This window comes from Salmo salar, unplaced genomic scaffold, assembly GCF_905237065.1.
Source record: "Salmo salar unplaced genomic scaffold, Ssal_v3.1, whole genome shotgun sequence".
NCBI lineage: Eukaryota > Metazoa > Chordata > Actinopteri > Salmoniformes > Salmonidae > Salmo > Salmo salar.
The window spans coordinates 66,837-83,959 of NW_025548161.1; the positions used below are offsets into that span (position 1 = coordinate 66,837).

At 50.2% G+C, this 17,123-nt stretch overlaps 1 protein-coding gene across 2 annotated transcripts in view; it reads left to right on the forward strand.

The window, feature by feature from the left end:
- LOC123723899 (erythroid membrane-associated protein) overlaps positions 1–17,123 on the forward strand; it is a 99,316-nt gene that overhangs the window by 18,793 nt on the left and 63,400 nt on the right. For both annotated transcript variants that reach the window (XM_045711976.1, XM_045711977.1), the window contains exons 3-7: positions 4,658–4,939; positions 5,125–5,238; positions 6,950–7,000; positions 7,302–7,538; positions 12,600–12,626. In XM_045711976.1, the coding sequence (XP_045567932.1) occupies positions 4,658–4,939; positions 5,125–5,238; positions 6,950–7,000; positions 7,302–7,538; positions 12,600–12,626 (711 nt within the window). The remainder of the gene's footprint in view (positions 1–4,657; positions 4,940–5,124; positions 5,239–6,949; positions 7,001–7,301; positions 7,539–12,599; positions 12,627–17,123) is intronic.

Sequence of the window (17,123 nt, forward strand, 5' to 3'; positions counted from 1 at the left end):
CTCCGATAATAATTAGCGAACCCCAAGAACCGCTGCACCTCCTTCACAGTGGTTGGGGTTGGCCAATTACGCACAGCCATCACGCGGTCACACTCCACCTCCACCCCCGAGGTGGAAATGCGATAGCCTAGAAATGAGACGGCTCGTTTGAAGAACTCAGTTTCTCAGCCTTGACGTATAGGTTACGCTCCAGCAGCCGCCCAAGCACTTTACGCACCGGGGACACATGCTCGGCGCATGTGGCGGAGCAGATCAGGATGTCATCGATGTACACCACCACACCCTGCCCGAGCATGTCCCGAAGGACCTTGTCCACAAAGGATTGGAAGACAGCGGGAGCGTTCTTTAACCCATACGGCATGACGAGGTACTCATAATGGCCCGATGTGGTACTAAATGCGGTTTTCCACTCGTCTCCATCTCGGATACGCACCAAGTTATACGCACTCCTGAGATCCAATTTCGTGAATAAGCGCACCCTGTGAAATGACTCCACTGCCGTAGCAATGAGAGGTAGCGGGTAACTGAACCCACTGGGATAGAATTTAGACCTCTATAGTCAATGCACGGGCGCAGACCTCCCTCCTTCTTCTTCACAAAAAAGAAGCTCGAGGAGACGGGGGACTTAGAGGGCTGAATGTATCCCTGTCTCAAGGACTCAGTGACGTATGTATCCATAGCCACTGTCTCCTCCTGAGACAGAGGATACACGTGACTCCTAGGAAGAACCGCATCGGCCTGGAGGTTTATCGCACAATCCCCTCGTCGATGGGGGGGGTAATAGAGTCGCCTTCGTCTTACTGAAAGCGATAGCCAAATCGGCATACTCTGAGGGAATGTGCACGGTGGAGACTTGGTCTGGACTCTCCACCGTAGTCGCACCGATGGAAACTCCTATGCACCTACCTGAGCACTCCCTCGACCACCCCGTAAGAGCCCTCTGCCTCCACGAAATCAGAGGGTTGTGTTGTGGCTAGCCAGGGGATTCCCAGTACCACTGGAAACGCTGGGGAGTCAATGATGAACAGGCTGATACGCTCCTCATGACCCCCCCACGTCGCCATAACCAGTGGCACGGTGACCTCCCCTACTTGGCCGGACCCTAGCGGTCGACTATCTAGGGCGTGCACGGGGAAGGGGTGGTCCAGCTGAACCCGGGGAATCCCTAACCTCTTAGCTAACCCACGGTCCATAAAACTCCCAGCTGCACCTGAATCGACTAGTGCCTTATACTGGAAGTGAGGGGGAAAATTAGGAAAACAAACGGAGGTGTACAAGTGGTCGACAGGGGGCTCTGGGTGTGGCTGGTGCTGACTCACCTGGGGGGTCGAAGTAGTGCTCTGCCTGCTCTGCCTGCCCTCCGAACTCCTGGAGGGACCTTTCCAGCACCGGTCCAGAGTGTGTCCTCTGCGCACACATCGGGTGCAGGAGAGACCCCCCCTCCGGTCCTCCTCGATGCAGCCCCCCCTATCTCCATGGGCTGTGGAGCGGGAGGACTGGGAGGCGGAACGAACAGGCCCCGACTGGAACGTCCCCGGGCAGCCAGCAGGTTGTCCAATCTAATGGAGAGTGGAGGTGTTGTCCCTACACGCCAGCTCCCGGCGGACGTCCTCGCGAAGGCTGCACCTATAGTGGTCTATCAGGGCCCGCTCGTTCCACCCCGATCCAGCGGCGAGAGTCCGGAATTCCAACGCGAAATCCTGAGCGCTCCTCGTCTCCTGTCTCAAATGGAATAGTCGCTCACCCGCCGCCCTGCCCTCCAGGGGATGATCGAAAACCGCCCGGAAGCGGCGGGTGAACTCAGGGTAGTCACCCCGGGCCGAGTCTGGACCATCCCAGACCGCATTGGCACATTCCAGGGCTCGACCCGTGAGACACGAGACGAGGACGCTCACCCTCTCTTCGTCGGAGGGAGGGGGGCGGACGGTCGCCAGGTACAGTTCTAGTTGGAGCAGGAACCCCTTGCACCCAGCGGCCGTCCCATCGAACTCCCTGGGGGGTGAAATCCGGATCCCGCCGGCACCCGCTTCAGTGGGTGTGGGTAGGGGCGCAGGGTGAGGGACCGGAGCTGGTCTGGCTGGGGAGGCACCTCTCTCCCAGCTCTCCAACCGGGCCAACACCTGATCCATGGCCGAGCCTAGGCGGTGGAGGAGGCTGGCACGTTGGGAGACCTGCTCAGCCATGGATGGCGCTTCTGCTCCTGCTGACTCCATAGGTGATGGTGCGGGATTCTGTCACGACTGACTTGGACTAGTGTAGAGGCGGAATCAGATGCAGGAGACAGAGGTGCTGGAGGCGAGTGTCTTTTAATAAATCGACACACACAAAAGGCCGTAAGGCACAGGGCGCTACATACAGTCTGCCTGGGAAAAACACATTCCCATAAAACACTAAAAAATATTATCACACGGCACAAAAAGCAAGGGGCGCAGCCCGGTAAATCTTCTGCCAAAACTGTCAGTGAAAATGTACATCTCACGTCCCACCGTCCTGAGTGGACAATAAACAATCCCGCACAAAACCCCAACTGAAAACACACACTAAATAAGCCCCCACTAATGACAGACACAAAACAGGTGCGGAACAAACAGACAAAACCAAAAGACACAGAACCAACGATCGGTGGCAGCTAATAGGCCGGCGACGACGACCGCCGAGCGCCGCCCGACCGAGGAGGGGCGCCACTTTCGTTGGATCCTGTGACAGTATTGGATCCTTAAAAAATACAACTTTTACATTACCCTGCAGTTTACCTAAAATGGGCTGATGGTGAAGAAGACATACTTGGTATATATATCACAAAATATATAAATAAGCTCTCCACAATGAATTTCAATAGAAAACTTGTAAAAATAGACAAGATCCTGCAACCATGGAGAGGTAAATACCTGTCTATTTATGGAAGAATTGCCCTGATTAACTCCTTAGTCTCAGTTTACTCACTTACTTATGGAGCTGCCTACTCCTGATGATTCGTTTTTCAAATCATATGAGCAAAAAATATAAATGACATCGCCGAAGTCAAGGATCGGTAAGATAGTCAGTTTTACGATGGTATGTTTGGCAGCTTGAGTGAAGGAGGCTTTGTTGTGAAATAGGAAGCCGATTATAGATTTAACTATGAATTGGAGATGCTTAATGTGAGTCTGGAAGGAGAGTTTACAGTCTAACCAGACACCTAGGTATTTGTAGTTGTAGTCAGAACTGTCCAGAGTAGTGATGCTAGTCGGGCTGGTTGGTGCAGGCAGCGATCGTTTGAAAAGGATGCATTTAGTTTTACTTGCATTTAAGAGCAGTTGGAGGCCACGGAAGGAGTGTTGTATGTCGTTGAAGCTCATTTGGAGGTTTGTTAACAGTGTCCAAAGAAGGGCCAGATGTATACAGAATGGTGTTGTCTGCGTAGAGGTGGATCAAAGAATCAACCGCAGCAAGAGCGACATCCTTGATATATACAGAGAAAATAGTCTGCCTGAGAATTGAACCCTGTGGGACTCCCATAGAGACTGCCAGAGGTCCAGACAACAGGTCCTCCGATTTGACACACTGAACTCTATCTGAGAAGTAGTTAGTGAACCAATCGTGGCAGTCATTAGAGAAACCAAGGCTGTTGAGTCTGCCGATAAGAATACGGTGATTGACAGAGTCGAAAGCCTTGGCCAGGTCGATGAAGACTGCTGCACAGTACTGTCTTTTATCGATGGCGGTTAGGATATCGTTTAGGACCTTGAGCGTAGCTGAGGTGCACCCATGACCAGCTCTGAAACCAGATTGCATAGCGGAGAAGGTACGGTGGGATTCAAGATGGTCTGTGATCTGTTTGTTCACTTGGCTTTCGAAGACTTTAGAAAGGCAGGGCAGGATGGATATAGGTCTGTAACAGTTTGGGTCTAGACTGTCTCCCCCTTTGAAGAGGGGGATGACTGCGCCCGCTTTCCAATCTTTAGGAATCTCAGACGATACGGTAAGAGAGGTTGAACAGACTAGTAATAGGGGTTGCAACAATGTCCGCGGTAGTGGTGATAGTGTAATGATTTGATGATGCTTTGCTGCCTCAGGACCTGGACGACTTGCCTAGAAGGAACCATGAATTCTGCTCTCGATCAGAGAATCCTACAGGAGAATGTCAGGCCATCCGTCTGGGAGCTGAAGCTGAAGAGTAGATGGGTCATGCAGCAAGACAGTGATACAAAACACACTCAAGTTTACATGAAAATGGTTAAAAAGCAGAACATTTGATGTTTTGGAATGGCCTAGTCAAAGTGCAGACCTAATCCCAATTGAGATGTTGTGTCAGGTCTTGAAATGAGCAGTCCATAGTTGAAAACCCACAAATGTTACTGAATTAAAGCAGTTCTGCATGGAAGAGTGGGACAAAATTCCTCCACAGAGATGTGAGAGACTGATCAACAACTACAGGAAGTGTTTGGTTGCGGTCATTACAGCTAAAGGTGGCACAACCAGTTGTGTGTAAGGTGGAAATTAGGTGTTGCATAACTTTGTTAATTAAATCAATAAAATAAGTATCCATTTTTTGGTTATTTGTAAACTGAGGTATCTGTTATCTATTTATTTGTTTGAAGATCTGAACATTCAGTATTAAAAATATGCAAAAATAGAGAATCAGAAAGGGGGCAAATTATTTTTAATGTATCTGTAGGTGCTGTATCCCAGCCAGTGATATCTATTATTGGAACCAAAGGCTGGGGGGTGGTCCTGAAGTGTGAGTCTGGAGGCTGGTTTCCTGAACCTGAGATGGAGTGGCTGGACAGTTCTGGAACCATCCTCCCTGCTGATGGACCTCCAGAGAGACACAGGGAGGAGGACCTCTACACTGTGAGACGACATGTCTCCGTGAACCAGACTGACACCAACAGGATCGCCTGTAGAGTTAAACAGCCGGAGATCAACCAACTGAAGGAGACAGAGATTCATATCTCAGGTGAGGTCTTCATTGGTTAACCCAAATACCTGAGACCCCTAGTTAGTTAGACTAGTTAGTGGAGGACGGTTTCCTAGGGGATGACCTGATTGGTCTGTTTTCAGTAGTATTTATAAATGATGCTTTACTTCCTGTACAGTATATATGTAGTGTTGTAATGGTTTGACACGGCTTCTCTGTTACAGATGACGTGTTTCCTAAATCACAAGTAGGGTTGATTGTTGGTCTATCAATAGCAGCAGCTGTTGTAGTTCTTGCAGCTTCAGCTGGTGGTGTCTACTGGTGGAGAAAACATAAAGGTGAGTTTAACCTTGATGTCTGACTGGTCCTTGATGTCTCATCATTAAGAGTCCCTCAGTCAGATATTTCCCTGTCTTATTATGGTACTGTATTCATTAGTGGTATGGAACTGTTTCACGTATAGAGCTGATGATTATCATGGTCATACTAATATTATTCATAATTCTTGAGTCTTTACAGGGCGATATCCAGTTTATCTATATCTATATCTGGAATGAATTTTTTTTAAGATCGTCATACAATAATGATCTTTTAGCTGTTAGATTTAGCATTTTTTTAAGCCTGTAGTTATAAAAAATATATACAGTACAATGAACAAAAATATATACTCAACATGTAAAGTGTTGGTCCCATGTTTCATGAGCTGAAATAAAAGATCCAGAAATGTTTCAAAAAAGCGTAATTCTCTCAATTTCGTTTACATCCGTGTTAGTGAGCTTGTCTCCAAGATAATCTGTCCATCAAGTGTGTCACGAAGCTTGATCATCATTACACAGGTGCACCTTGTGCTGCGGACAATAAAAGGCCTCTGTAAAAATTGCATCTTTGCACAATTCTACAAGTATTGATGGTGCGTGCTATTGTCATGCTGACTTCAGGAATGTCCACTATTGCTGTTGCCAGAGAATTTAATGTTAATTTCCCCATTATAAGTCGATTCCAACGTCGTTTTAGAGAATTTGGTAGTACGTCCAACCGGCCTCACTAGCGCAGACCACGTGTTTGGCGTCATGTGGGCGAGCGGTTTGCTGACGTCAACGTTGTGAACAGAGTGCCCCATGGTGGCGGTGGGGTTATGGTATGGGCAGGCATAAGTTATGGACAACGAACACAATAACATTTTATTGATGGCAATTTTAATGCACAGATATGTGACAAGATCCTGAAGCCCATTGTCCTGCCATTCATCTGGCGCCATCACCTTATGTTTCTGTATGATAATGCACAGCCCTTGTCACAAGGATCTATCTGTACACAATTTCTGGAAGCTGAAAATGTCCGTTCTTCCATGGCCTGCATACTCACCAGACATGTCACCCATTGAGCATGTTTGGGATGCTCTGGATCGACGTGTACGACAGCGTGTTCCAGTTCCCGCCAATATCCAGCAACTTCGCACAGCCATTGAAGAGGAGAGGGACAACATTCCACAGGCCACAATCAACAGCCTGATCAACTCTATGTGAAGGAGATGTGTCGCGCTGCATGAGGCAAATGGTGGTCACACCAGATACCGACTGGTTTTCTGATCCACACCCCTACCTTTATTTAAAAGGTGTTCTTTGACCAACAGATGCTGTACAGATTACCTTAAATGAACTGTAACTCAGTAAAATCTTTGAAATTGTTGAATGTTGCGTTTATATTTTTGTTCAGTATATACAGTGAGGGAAAAAAGTATTTGATCCCCTGCTGATTTTGTACGTTTGCCCACTGATAAAGAAATTATCAGTCTATAATTTTAATGGGAGGTTTATTTGAACAGTGAGAGACAGAATAACAACAACAAAAAAAAACAGAAAAATGCATGTCAAAAATGTTATAAAATGATTTGCATTTGGATGGACGACTCCGGCGGATGTGGTGGATTGCAAAAAAAACAGGAAGTCTTAAAGTCACAGATTTTGTAAAACAGAGATCAAAACATTATGCTAATTAGATTACATTACTTTTTAATGATTATTATTGTTTTCATACATTTTTCTACAGAGAAACGTCATAGGACGATGAAGATGTTTTTTCAACTAATGACAGGACATGGTAATTATTACTATAATACTGATGGGTCAACTGTTAATCACATACCTCATGGTTTATTACTATAATACTGATGGGTCAACTGTTAATCACAGACCTCATGGTTTATTACTATAATACTGATGGGTCAACTGTTAATCACAGACCTCATGGATTTGTCTTGTTCTACAGTATATAACTCTACATCTAACCTGACTAGTAATGTCCTCTTGTTCTACAGTATATAACTCTACATCTAACCTGACTAGTAATGTCCTCTTGTTCTACAGTATATAACTCTACATCTGCTTTCTTTCCTGTCTAGGTGAAGCCTGGTTTGTGGACATAAACAGGGATCACCTCATTCTGAATGTTACCATGGTGATTCCCATAGCATTTTACTTGATCCGTTCTGAGATGTACTCTAAGATCCATGCTGCCAGGACCAGCCAGAAACAGATGAGACTGTTGTACCAGGCCCTAGACTCAGGAGGAGACAAGATGAAAACAGCATTTTACAGGATTCTACTGGATCTGGAACCTGACGTTGTCAAGGACCTGGGTAAGAACCTCTCTACCTCTGGTTACATATCACTGGAATATAAACCTTATCTAGTCTATCACCTGGGTAAGAACCTCTCTACCTCTGGTTACATATCACTGGAATATAAACCTGATCTAGTCTATCACCTGGGTAAGAACCTCTCTACCTCTGGTTACATATCACTGGAATATAAACCTTATCTAGTCTATCACCTGGGTAAGAACCTCTCTACCTCTGGTTACATATCACTGGAATATAAACCTGATCTAGTCTATCACCTGGGTAAGAACCTCTCTACCTCTGGTTACATATCACTGGAATATAAACCTTATCTAGTCTATCACCTGGGTAAGAACCTCTCTACCTCTGGTTACATATCACTGGAATATAAACCTGATCTAGTCTATCACCTGGGTAAGAACCTCTCTACCTCTGGTTACATATCACTGGAATATAAACCTTATCTAGTCTATCACCTGGGTAAGAACCTCTCTACCTCTGGTTACATATCACTGGAATATAAACCTGATCTAGTCTATCACCTGGGTAAGAACCTCTCTACCTCTGGTTACATATCACTGGAATATAAACCTGATCTAGTCAATCACCTAATTGTATGATAGTCTTCAATTAAATTGACCCTTTCTACAAACTACCGTATTTACTTGTATAGTATCTGAATCCATGTAGGTTTACTCTACTATGTAGTTCCTAGCTTAGCAGGTCAATTAATCACATGTATTTTTTTTTTAACATCAGCAGTTGTCACAACGTGTTTTTCAGATACCCTAAAAGTTCAAAGAGCAGTGCAATGCAGAGGCAGAAGCATAGTGGCTATGAAAGACCCCCTAGAAAGGCACCTGCTGGCACCATAATAACATGATGGTTTTAGGTGTCAACATGTCTTCCAACTGACTATCTGTTTTTTACGACCATCCACAGATTCAGACTTTCATGCTGACTACACCACTCGCTCGCTTCGCAAGCGCTGCAAAATAAATGTATAAATCTATATTATTCAATTATTGCACCGACACTGCTCGCAAGTGCCCATGGCGTCTGCGTTGCTAAGTCAGTTCTATTTGTGACGCCGATCGCATCTCCTCATTGGTGGGTGACTGAAAGACGAACGGAGGTCCGGTGGTAATGCACTTTATAAAAGTTAGTCCAAAGATGAAAAGGCCTAGAAGGAGGAGAGATGACTAGAAACAATTTGGTTGACTGTTTTATCTGTGGATTAATTGTCGGAGTAGAGGACCTTGTGCATTTCAGGTAAAATAACAACTCAACGTTTATATTCCTGGACAAAGTAGCTAGCAACAGCAAGCTAGCTAAAAAGGACAAATTAGCTAGCAACTGCATGCTAGCTAAATAGGACAAATTAGCTAGCAAGTGCAAGCTAACTAGCTAAATTGCCATACATGTTTAATGCTTTTCGACCAGTCCCCAAATTAATGTCATTGGTTCAGAGTTTGTTTTGATATTTTAACCTCCGTGTCATGATCGCGTTTGGTGTAGGGGGACAAAATACATTTATGCCCGATGGCGCAGCCGGTTTGGGTTCAGTATTATGATACAATGAATAATAATAATTATAATAATAATAATAATAATATAATTAATAATAATTGAACTAACCATCAAGGGATACGTTACAATTTACAATAATGAATAGCTGTGAAAACCAGTCTAGCAATATTTTAGATTTAAATACATAAACGTTGATATTTTTTTGCTGTGTCAATTAACTTTCCGATTTTTTTGAACGCGTTGGCAGTTTGACATCTTAGAAAAATACTTGTCTCCATTGACAGTCCATGTTAATTTATGGCAGTATTTTATGTCAGGAAGACGTGACTTGGTGAGAGGTATTATTGACCCATAGACACCGATCGACTGATTAAGAACCCTGAGGACCAAACCACATAAGCACGACACGGGCAATTTAAGACTTTTAGAGGATGGAAAGCTGCAGGAATATTTTTTTTATTTAACCTTTATTAAAATATGTATATATATGTAACGGCTGTCTTCTGTAAAAATGGACCAAGGCGCAGCAGGTATGTGAATACTCATCTTTATTTAAAATAAAGGAGTGGAGCATCCACTTAATAATTCAAACAATATATAAGACAGGAACAGTTTTGCAGGCACACAACACGCAGTGCAAAAACAACTACCCACAAAACCAAGTGACAAACATACTCCTACATATATGACTCCCAATCAGGAACAACGATCCCCATTCTGTTCCTGATCAGGAGTCACAAGACCAACACAGAACAATCACACACACAAGACTGCCACGTCCTGACCCCAAAACTACAACAACAGCTCCATCTGCTGGTCAGGACGTGACAGTACCCCCCCCTCAAGGTGCAGACCCCGGAATGCACCTAACAACGAAAAAACACCAACAAACAAAATCCCCAACAAAACCCATAAACAATAACCCCTAAACAATAAGGGAGGGTGGCTGCCGTCAACGACGGCACTGTGCTACACCCTCCCTCCCCAACCCACCTATCCTGGAGGTGGCTCCGGTGCAGGACGTGGACCCTGCTCCACCCTCGGCGTCGCCCACTTCGGTGGAGCCGATAGCTGCGCCAGGCAGACGGACCCCTCGAGCCGGGCCGGAGGACAGGAGGGCCCCTCGGGCTGGGCCGGGGGACAGGAGGGCCCCTCGGGCTGGGCCGGGGAGCAGGAGGGCCCCTCGGGCTGGGCCGGGGAGCAGGAGGGCCCCTCGGGCTGCGCCGGAGAGCATGCGGGCCACTCGGGCTGGGCCGGAAGGCATGCGGGCCACTCGGGCTGGGCCGGAAGGCATGCGGGCCACTCGGGCTGGGCCGGAAGGCATGCGGGCCACTCGGGCTGGGCCGGAAGGCATGCGGGCCACTCGGGCTGGGCCGGAAGGCATGCGGGCCACTCGGGCTGGGCCGGAAGGCATGCGGGCCACTCGGGCTGGGCCGGAAGGCATGCGGGCCACTCGGGCTGGGCCGGAGGGCAGGAGGACCACTCGGGCTGGACCGGAGGGCAGGAGGACCACTCGGGCTGGACCGGAGGGCAGGAGGACCACTCGGGCTGGACCGGAGGGCAGGAGGACCACTCGGGCTGATCCTGACAGGCCGGGCACCCTGGCAGATCAGGGCAGGCGGGCACCTCTGGCAGAACCGGGCAGTCCGGCCACTCCGGCAGTTCAGCGCAGTCCGGCCACTCCGGCAGTTCAGCGCAGTCCGGCCACTCCGGCAGTTCAGCGCAGTCCGGCCACTCCGGCGACTGTTGACTGGCGGGCAGCTCCGACGACTGTTGACTGGCGGGCAGCTCCGACGACTGTTGACTGGCGGGCAGCTCCGACGACTGTTGACTGGCGGGCAGCTCCGACGACTGTTGACTGGCGGGCAGCTCCGACGACTGTTGACTGGCGGGCAGCTCCGACGACTGTTGACTGGCGGGCAGCTCCGACGACTGTTGACTGGCGGGCAGCTCCGACGACTGTTGACTGGCGGGCAGCTCTGACGACTGTTGACTGGCGGGCAACTCTGGCGACTGTTGACTGGCGGGCAGCTCTGGTGACTGTTGACTGGCGGGCAGCTCTGATGACGACTGTTGACTCCTGATGCGTGGGGCAGGTATTGGACGTACCAGCCTGGAGACACGCACCTCCATGCTAGTGTGTCTAGCAGGAAACACCGGACCGAAAGGGCGCACTGGCGGTCTTGAGTGCAGGGTTGGCATCACCCTTTCCGGCTCGATGCTCCCCTTGCCCTGGCACCTGCGGGGCGCTGGTACTGGGCGAAGTGGGCTGTGCGTCCGTATAGGCGAGATGGTGCGCACCTCAGCGTAACATGACGCCCTCCACCTCGCACGCACCTCCCTGTAGTCACGGGTAGCTGGCTTACGGCTCTTCCCTGGCCTGGCCAAACTACCCGTGTGCCCCCCCACAAAAAATCTTGGGGCTGCCTCTCGGGTTTCCTAGCCAACCGTGTTCCAGCGTAACGTTCCCGATGGTTCCTCTGTCCAGCTGCCTCCACTCTCCTGAGTGCCTCCACCTGTTCCCATGGGAGGCGATCCCTTCCGGCCAGGATCTCCTCCCAGGTGTAGGCTCCCTTGCCGTCCAGGACGTCCTCCCATGTCCATTGTTCCCTTTTTCTCTCCTGTGGCTTCCTCCTCTTCTGCTGCTTGGTCCTTTGGTGGTGGGTAGTTCTGTAACGGCTGTCTTCTGTAAAAATGGACCAAGGCGCAGCAGGTATGTGAATACTCATCTTTATTTAAAATAAAGGAGTAGAGCATCCACTTAATAATTCAAACAATATATAAGACAGGAACAGTTTTGCAGGCACACAACACGCAGTGCAAAAACAACTACCCACAAAACCAAGTGACAAACATACTCCTACATATATGACTCCCAATCAGGAACAACGATCCCCAGCTGTTCCTGATCAGGAGTCACAAGACCAACACAGAACAATCACACACACAAGACTGCCACATCCTGACCCCAAAACTACAACAACAGCTCCATCTGCTGGTCAGGACGTGACAATATATTTATTTATTTAGTAGGTAGTGTGTTTGTCTGATGCGCCCGTCTTCCTGTCTGTAGGTAGTGTGTCTGTCTGTCTGTCTGTCTGTCTGTCTGTCTGTCTGTCTGTCTGTCTGTCTGTCTGTCTGTCTGTCTGTCTGTCTGTCTGTCTGTCTGTCTGTCTGTCTATGTTCCTGTCTGTCTGCCTATGTTCCTGTCTGTCTGTCTGTCTGTCTGTCTGTCTGTCTGTCTGTCTGTCTGTCTGTCTGTCTGTCTGTCTGTCTGTCTGTCTGTCTGTCTGTCTGTGTTTCTGTCTGTGTTTCTGTCTGTGTTTCTGTCTGTGTTTCTGTCTGTGTTTCTGTCTGTCTGTGTTTCTGTCTGTGTTTCTGCCTGTCTGTCTGTCTGTCTGTGTTTCTGCCTGTCTGTCTGTCTGTGTTTCTGCCTGTCTGTCTGTCTGTGTTTCTGCCTGTCTGTCTGTCTGTGTTTCTGCCTGTCTGTCTGTCTGTGTTCCTGTCTGTTTTGGTGACAAGATGACTGAATATATTTCTCCCCCCTAGGTGAACAAAACCTGCCTGGACAGCTGGGTAAGTGTTGTCTCTGTGTTTACTATATTCATGTAATTATCAACATTACCAACATTATCAAAGGAAATAGAGGAAATTACCCATAATACATCATGTTTTATCTACTGTCTACAGAGGAGGTCAGAATAGAGAGGATGTAGTCTGTCTCCATGTTCTAGTACCCATAATACATCATGTTGTATCTACTGTCTACAGAGGAGGTCAGAATAGAGAGGATGTAGTCTGTCTTCATGTTCTAGTACCCATAATACATCATGTTGTATCTACTGTCTACAGAGGAGGTCAGAATAGAGAGGGTGTAGTCTGTCTTCATGTTCTAGTACCCATAATACATCATGTTGTATCTACTGTCTACAGAGGAGGTCAGAATAGAGATGGGTGAGTTGTGTGAAAGTCTGTTCTTCTCCAACTTCATGTTATTGTAAAGTCCTCTACTGGCTGTACTGGGTAGAGAGGAACCAGGTTCTGAGGGGTGACCAGTCCTCTACTGGCTGTACTGGGTAGAGAGGAACCAGGTTCTGAGGGGTGACCAGTCCTCTACTGGCTGTACTGGGTAGAGAGGAACCAGGCTCTGAGGGGTGACCAGTCCTCTACTGGCTGTACTGGGTAGACCAGAGGAACCAGGCTCTGAGGGGTGACCAGTCCTCTACTGGCTGTACTGGGTAGAGAGGAACCAGGCTCTGAGGGGTGACCAGTCCTCTACTGGCTGTATTGGGTAGACCAGAGGAACCAGGCTCTGAAGGGTGACCAGTCCTCTACTGGCTGTACTGGGTAGAGAGGAACCAGGTTCTGAGGGGTGACCAGTCCTCTACTGGCTGTACTGGGTAGACCAGAGGAACCAGGCTCTGAGGGGTGACCAGTCCTCTACTGGCTGTACTGGGTAGAGAGGAACCAGGCTCTGAGGGGTGACCAGTCCTCTACTGGCTGTACTGGGTAGACCAGAGGAACCAGGTTCTGAGGGGTGACCAGTCCTCTACTGGCTGTACTGGGTAGACCAGAGGAACCAGGCTCTGAGGGGTGACCAGTCCTCTACTGGCTGTACTGGGTGGAGAGGAACCAGGCTCTGAGGGGTGACCAGTCCTCTACTGGCTGTACTGGGTAGAGAGGAACCAGGCTCTGAGGGGTGACCAGTCCTCTACTGGCTGTACTGGGTAGACCAGAGGAACCAGGCTCTGAGGGGTGACCAGTCCTCTACTGGCTGTACTGGGTAGAGAGGAACCAGGCTCTGAGGGGTTACCAGTCCTCTACTGGCTGTACTGGGTAGACCAGAGGAACCAGGCTCTGAGGGGTGACCAGTCCTCTACTGGCTGTACTGGGTAGAGAGGAACCAGGCTCTGAGGGGTGGCCAGTCCTCTACTGGCTGTACTGGGTAGACCAGAGGAACCAGGCTCTGAGGGGTGACCAGTCCTCTACTGGCTGTACTGGGTAGAGAGGAACCAGGCTCTGAGGGGTGACCAGTCCTCTACTGGCTGTACTGGGTAGAGAGGAACCAGGCTCTGAGGGGTGACCAGTCCTCTACTGACTGTACTGGGTAGACCAGAGGAACCAGGCTCTGAGGGGTGACCAGTCCTCTACTGGCTGTACTGGGTAGAGAGGAACCAGGCTCTGAGGGGTGACCAGTCCTCTACTGGCTGTACTGGGTAGACCAGAGGAACCAGGCTCTGAGGGGTGACCAGTCCTCTACTGGCTGTACTGGGTAGACCAGAGGAACCAGGCTCTGAGGGGTGGCCAGTCCTCTACTGGCTGTACTGGGTAGACCAGAGGAACCAGGCTCTGAGGGGTGACCAGTCCTCTACTGGCTGTACTGGGTAGACCAGAGGAACCAGGCTCTGAGGGGTGACCAGTCCTCTACTGGCTGTACTGGGTAGACCAGAGGAACCAGGCTCTGAGGGGTGACCAGTCCTCTACTGGCTGTACTGGGTAGAGAGGAACCAGGCTCTGAGGGGTGGCCAGTCCTCTACTGGCTGTACTGGGTAGACCAGAGGAACCAGGCTCTGAGGGGTGACCAGTCCTCTACTGGCTGTACTGGGTAGAGAGGAACCAGGCTCTGAGGGGTGACCAGTCCTCTACTGGCTGTACTGGGTAGAGAGGAACCAGGCTCTGAGGGGTGACCAGTCCTCTACTGACTGTACTGGGTAGACCAGAGGATCCAGGCTCTGAGGGGTGACCAGTCCTCTACTGGCTGTACTGGGTAGAGAGGAACCAGGCTCTGAGGGGTGACCAGTCCTCTACTGGCTGTACTGGGTAGACCAGAGGAACCAGGCTCTGAGGGGTGACCAGTCCTCTACTGGCTGTACTGGGTAGACCAGAGGAACCAGGCTCTGAGGGGTGGCCAGTCCTCTACTGGCTGTACTGGGTAGACCAGAGGAACCAGGCTCTGAGGGGTGACCAGTCCTCTACTGGCTGTACTGGGTAGACCAGAGGAACCAGGCTCTGAGGGGTGACCAGTCCTCTACTGGCTGTACTGGGTAGAGAGGAACCAGGCTCTGAGGGGTGACCAGTCCTCTACTGGCTGTACTGGGTAGAGAGGAACCAGGCTCTGAGGGGTGACCAGTCCTCTACTGGCTGTACTGGGTAGAGAGGAACCAGGCTCTGAGGGGTGACCAGTCCTCTACTGGCTGTACTGGGTAGAGAGGAACCAGGCTCTGAGGGGTGACCAGTCCTCTACTGGCTGTACTGGGTAGAGAGGAACCAGGCTCTGAGGGGTGACCAGTCTTCTACTGGCTGTACTGGGTAGAGAGAAACCAGGCTCTGAGGGGTGACCAGTCCTCTACTGGCTGTACTGGGTAGACCAGAGGAACCAGGCTCTGAGGGGTGACCAGTCCTCTACTGGCTGTACTGGGTAGACCAGAGGAACCAGGCTCTGAGGGGTGACCAGTCCTCTACTGGCTGTACTGGGTAGACCAGAGGAACCAGGCTCTGAGGGGTGACCAGTCCTCTACTGGCTGTACTGGGTAGAGAGGAACCAGGCTCTGAGGGGTGGCCAGTCCTCTACTGGCTGTACTGGGTAGACCAGAGGAACCAGGCTCTGAGGGGTGACCAGTCCTCTACTGGCTGTACTGGGTAGAGAGGAACCAGGCTCTGAGGGGTGACCAGTCCTCTACTGGCTGTACTGGGTAGAGAGGAACCAGGCTCTGAGGGGTGACCAGTCCTCTACTGACTGTACTGGGTAGACCAGAGGATCCAGGCTCTGAGGGGTGACCAGTCCTCTACTGGCTGTACTGGGTAGAGAGGAACCAGGCTCTGAGGGGTGACCAGTCCTCTACTGGCTGTACTGGGTAGACCAGAGGAACCAGGCTCTGAGGGGTGACCAGTCCTCTACTGGCTGTACTGGGTAGACCAGAGGAACCAGGCTCTGAGGGGTGGCCAGTCCTCTACTGGCTGTACTGGGTAGACCAGAGGAACCAGGCTCTGAGGGGTGACCAGTCCTCTACTGGCTGTACTGGGTAGACCAGAGGAACCAGGCTCTGAGGGGTGACCAGTCCTCTACTGGCTGTACTGGGTAGAGAGGAACCAGGCTCTGAGGGGTGACCAGTCCTCTACTGGCTGTACTGGGTAGAGAGGAACCAGGCTCTGAGGGGTGACCAGTCCTCTACTGGCTGTACTGGGTAGAGAGGAACCAGGCTCTGAGGGGTGACCAGTCCTCTACTGGCTGTACTGGGTAGAGAGGAACCAGGCTCTGAGGGGTGACCAGTCCTCTACTGGCTGTACTGGGTAGAGAGGAACCAGGCTCTGAGGGGTGACCAGTCTTCTACTGGCTGTACTGGGTAGAGAGAAACCAGGCTCTGAGGGGTGACCAGTCCTCTACTGGCTGTACTGGGTAGACCAGAGGAACCAGGCTCTGAGGGGTGACCAGTCCTCTACTGGCTGTACTGGATAGACCAGAGGAACCAGGCTCTGAGGGGTGACCAGTCCTCTACTGGCTGTACTGGGTAGAGAGGAACCAGGCTCTGAGGGGTGACCAGTCCTCTACTGGCTGTACTGGGTAGACCAGAGGAACCAGGCTCTGAGGGGTGACCAGTCCTCTACTGGCTGTACTGGGTAGAGAGGAACCAGGCTCTGAGGGGTGACCAGTCCTCTACTGGCTGTACTGGGTAGACCAGAGGAACCAGGCTCTGAGGGGTGACCAGTCCTCTACTGGCTGTACTGGGTAGAGAGGAACCAGGCTATGAGGGGTGACCAGTCCTCTACTGGCTGTACTGGGTAGACCAGAGGAACCAGGCTCTGAGGGGTGACCAGTCCTCTACTGGCTGTACTGGGTAGAGAGGAACCAGGCTATGAGGGGTGACCAGTCCTCTACTGGCTGTACTGGGTAGAGAGGAACCAGGCTATGAGGGGTGACCAGTCCTCTACTGGCTGTACTGGGTAGACCAGAGGAACCAGGCTCTGAGGGGTGACCAGTCCTCTACTGGCTGTACTGGGTAGACCTTGAATTCTCATCATTAAGAGTCCCTCAGTCAGAGATATTAAACATACTGAAGGAGAGTTTAACCTGAT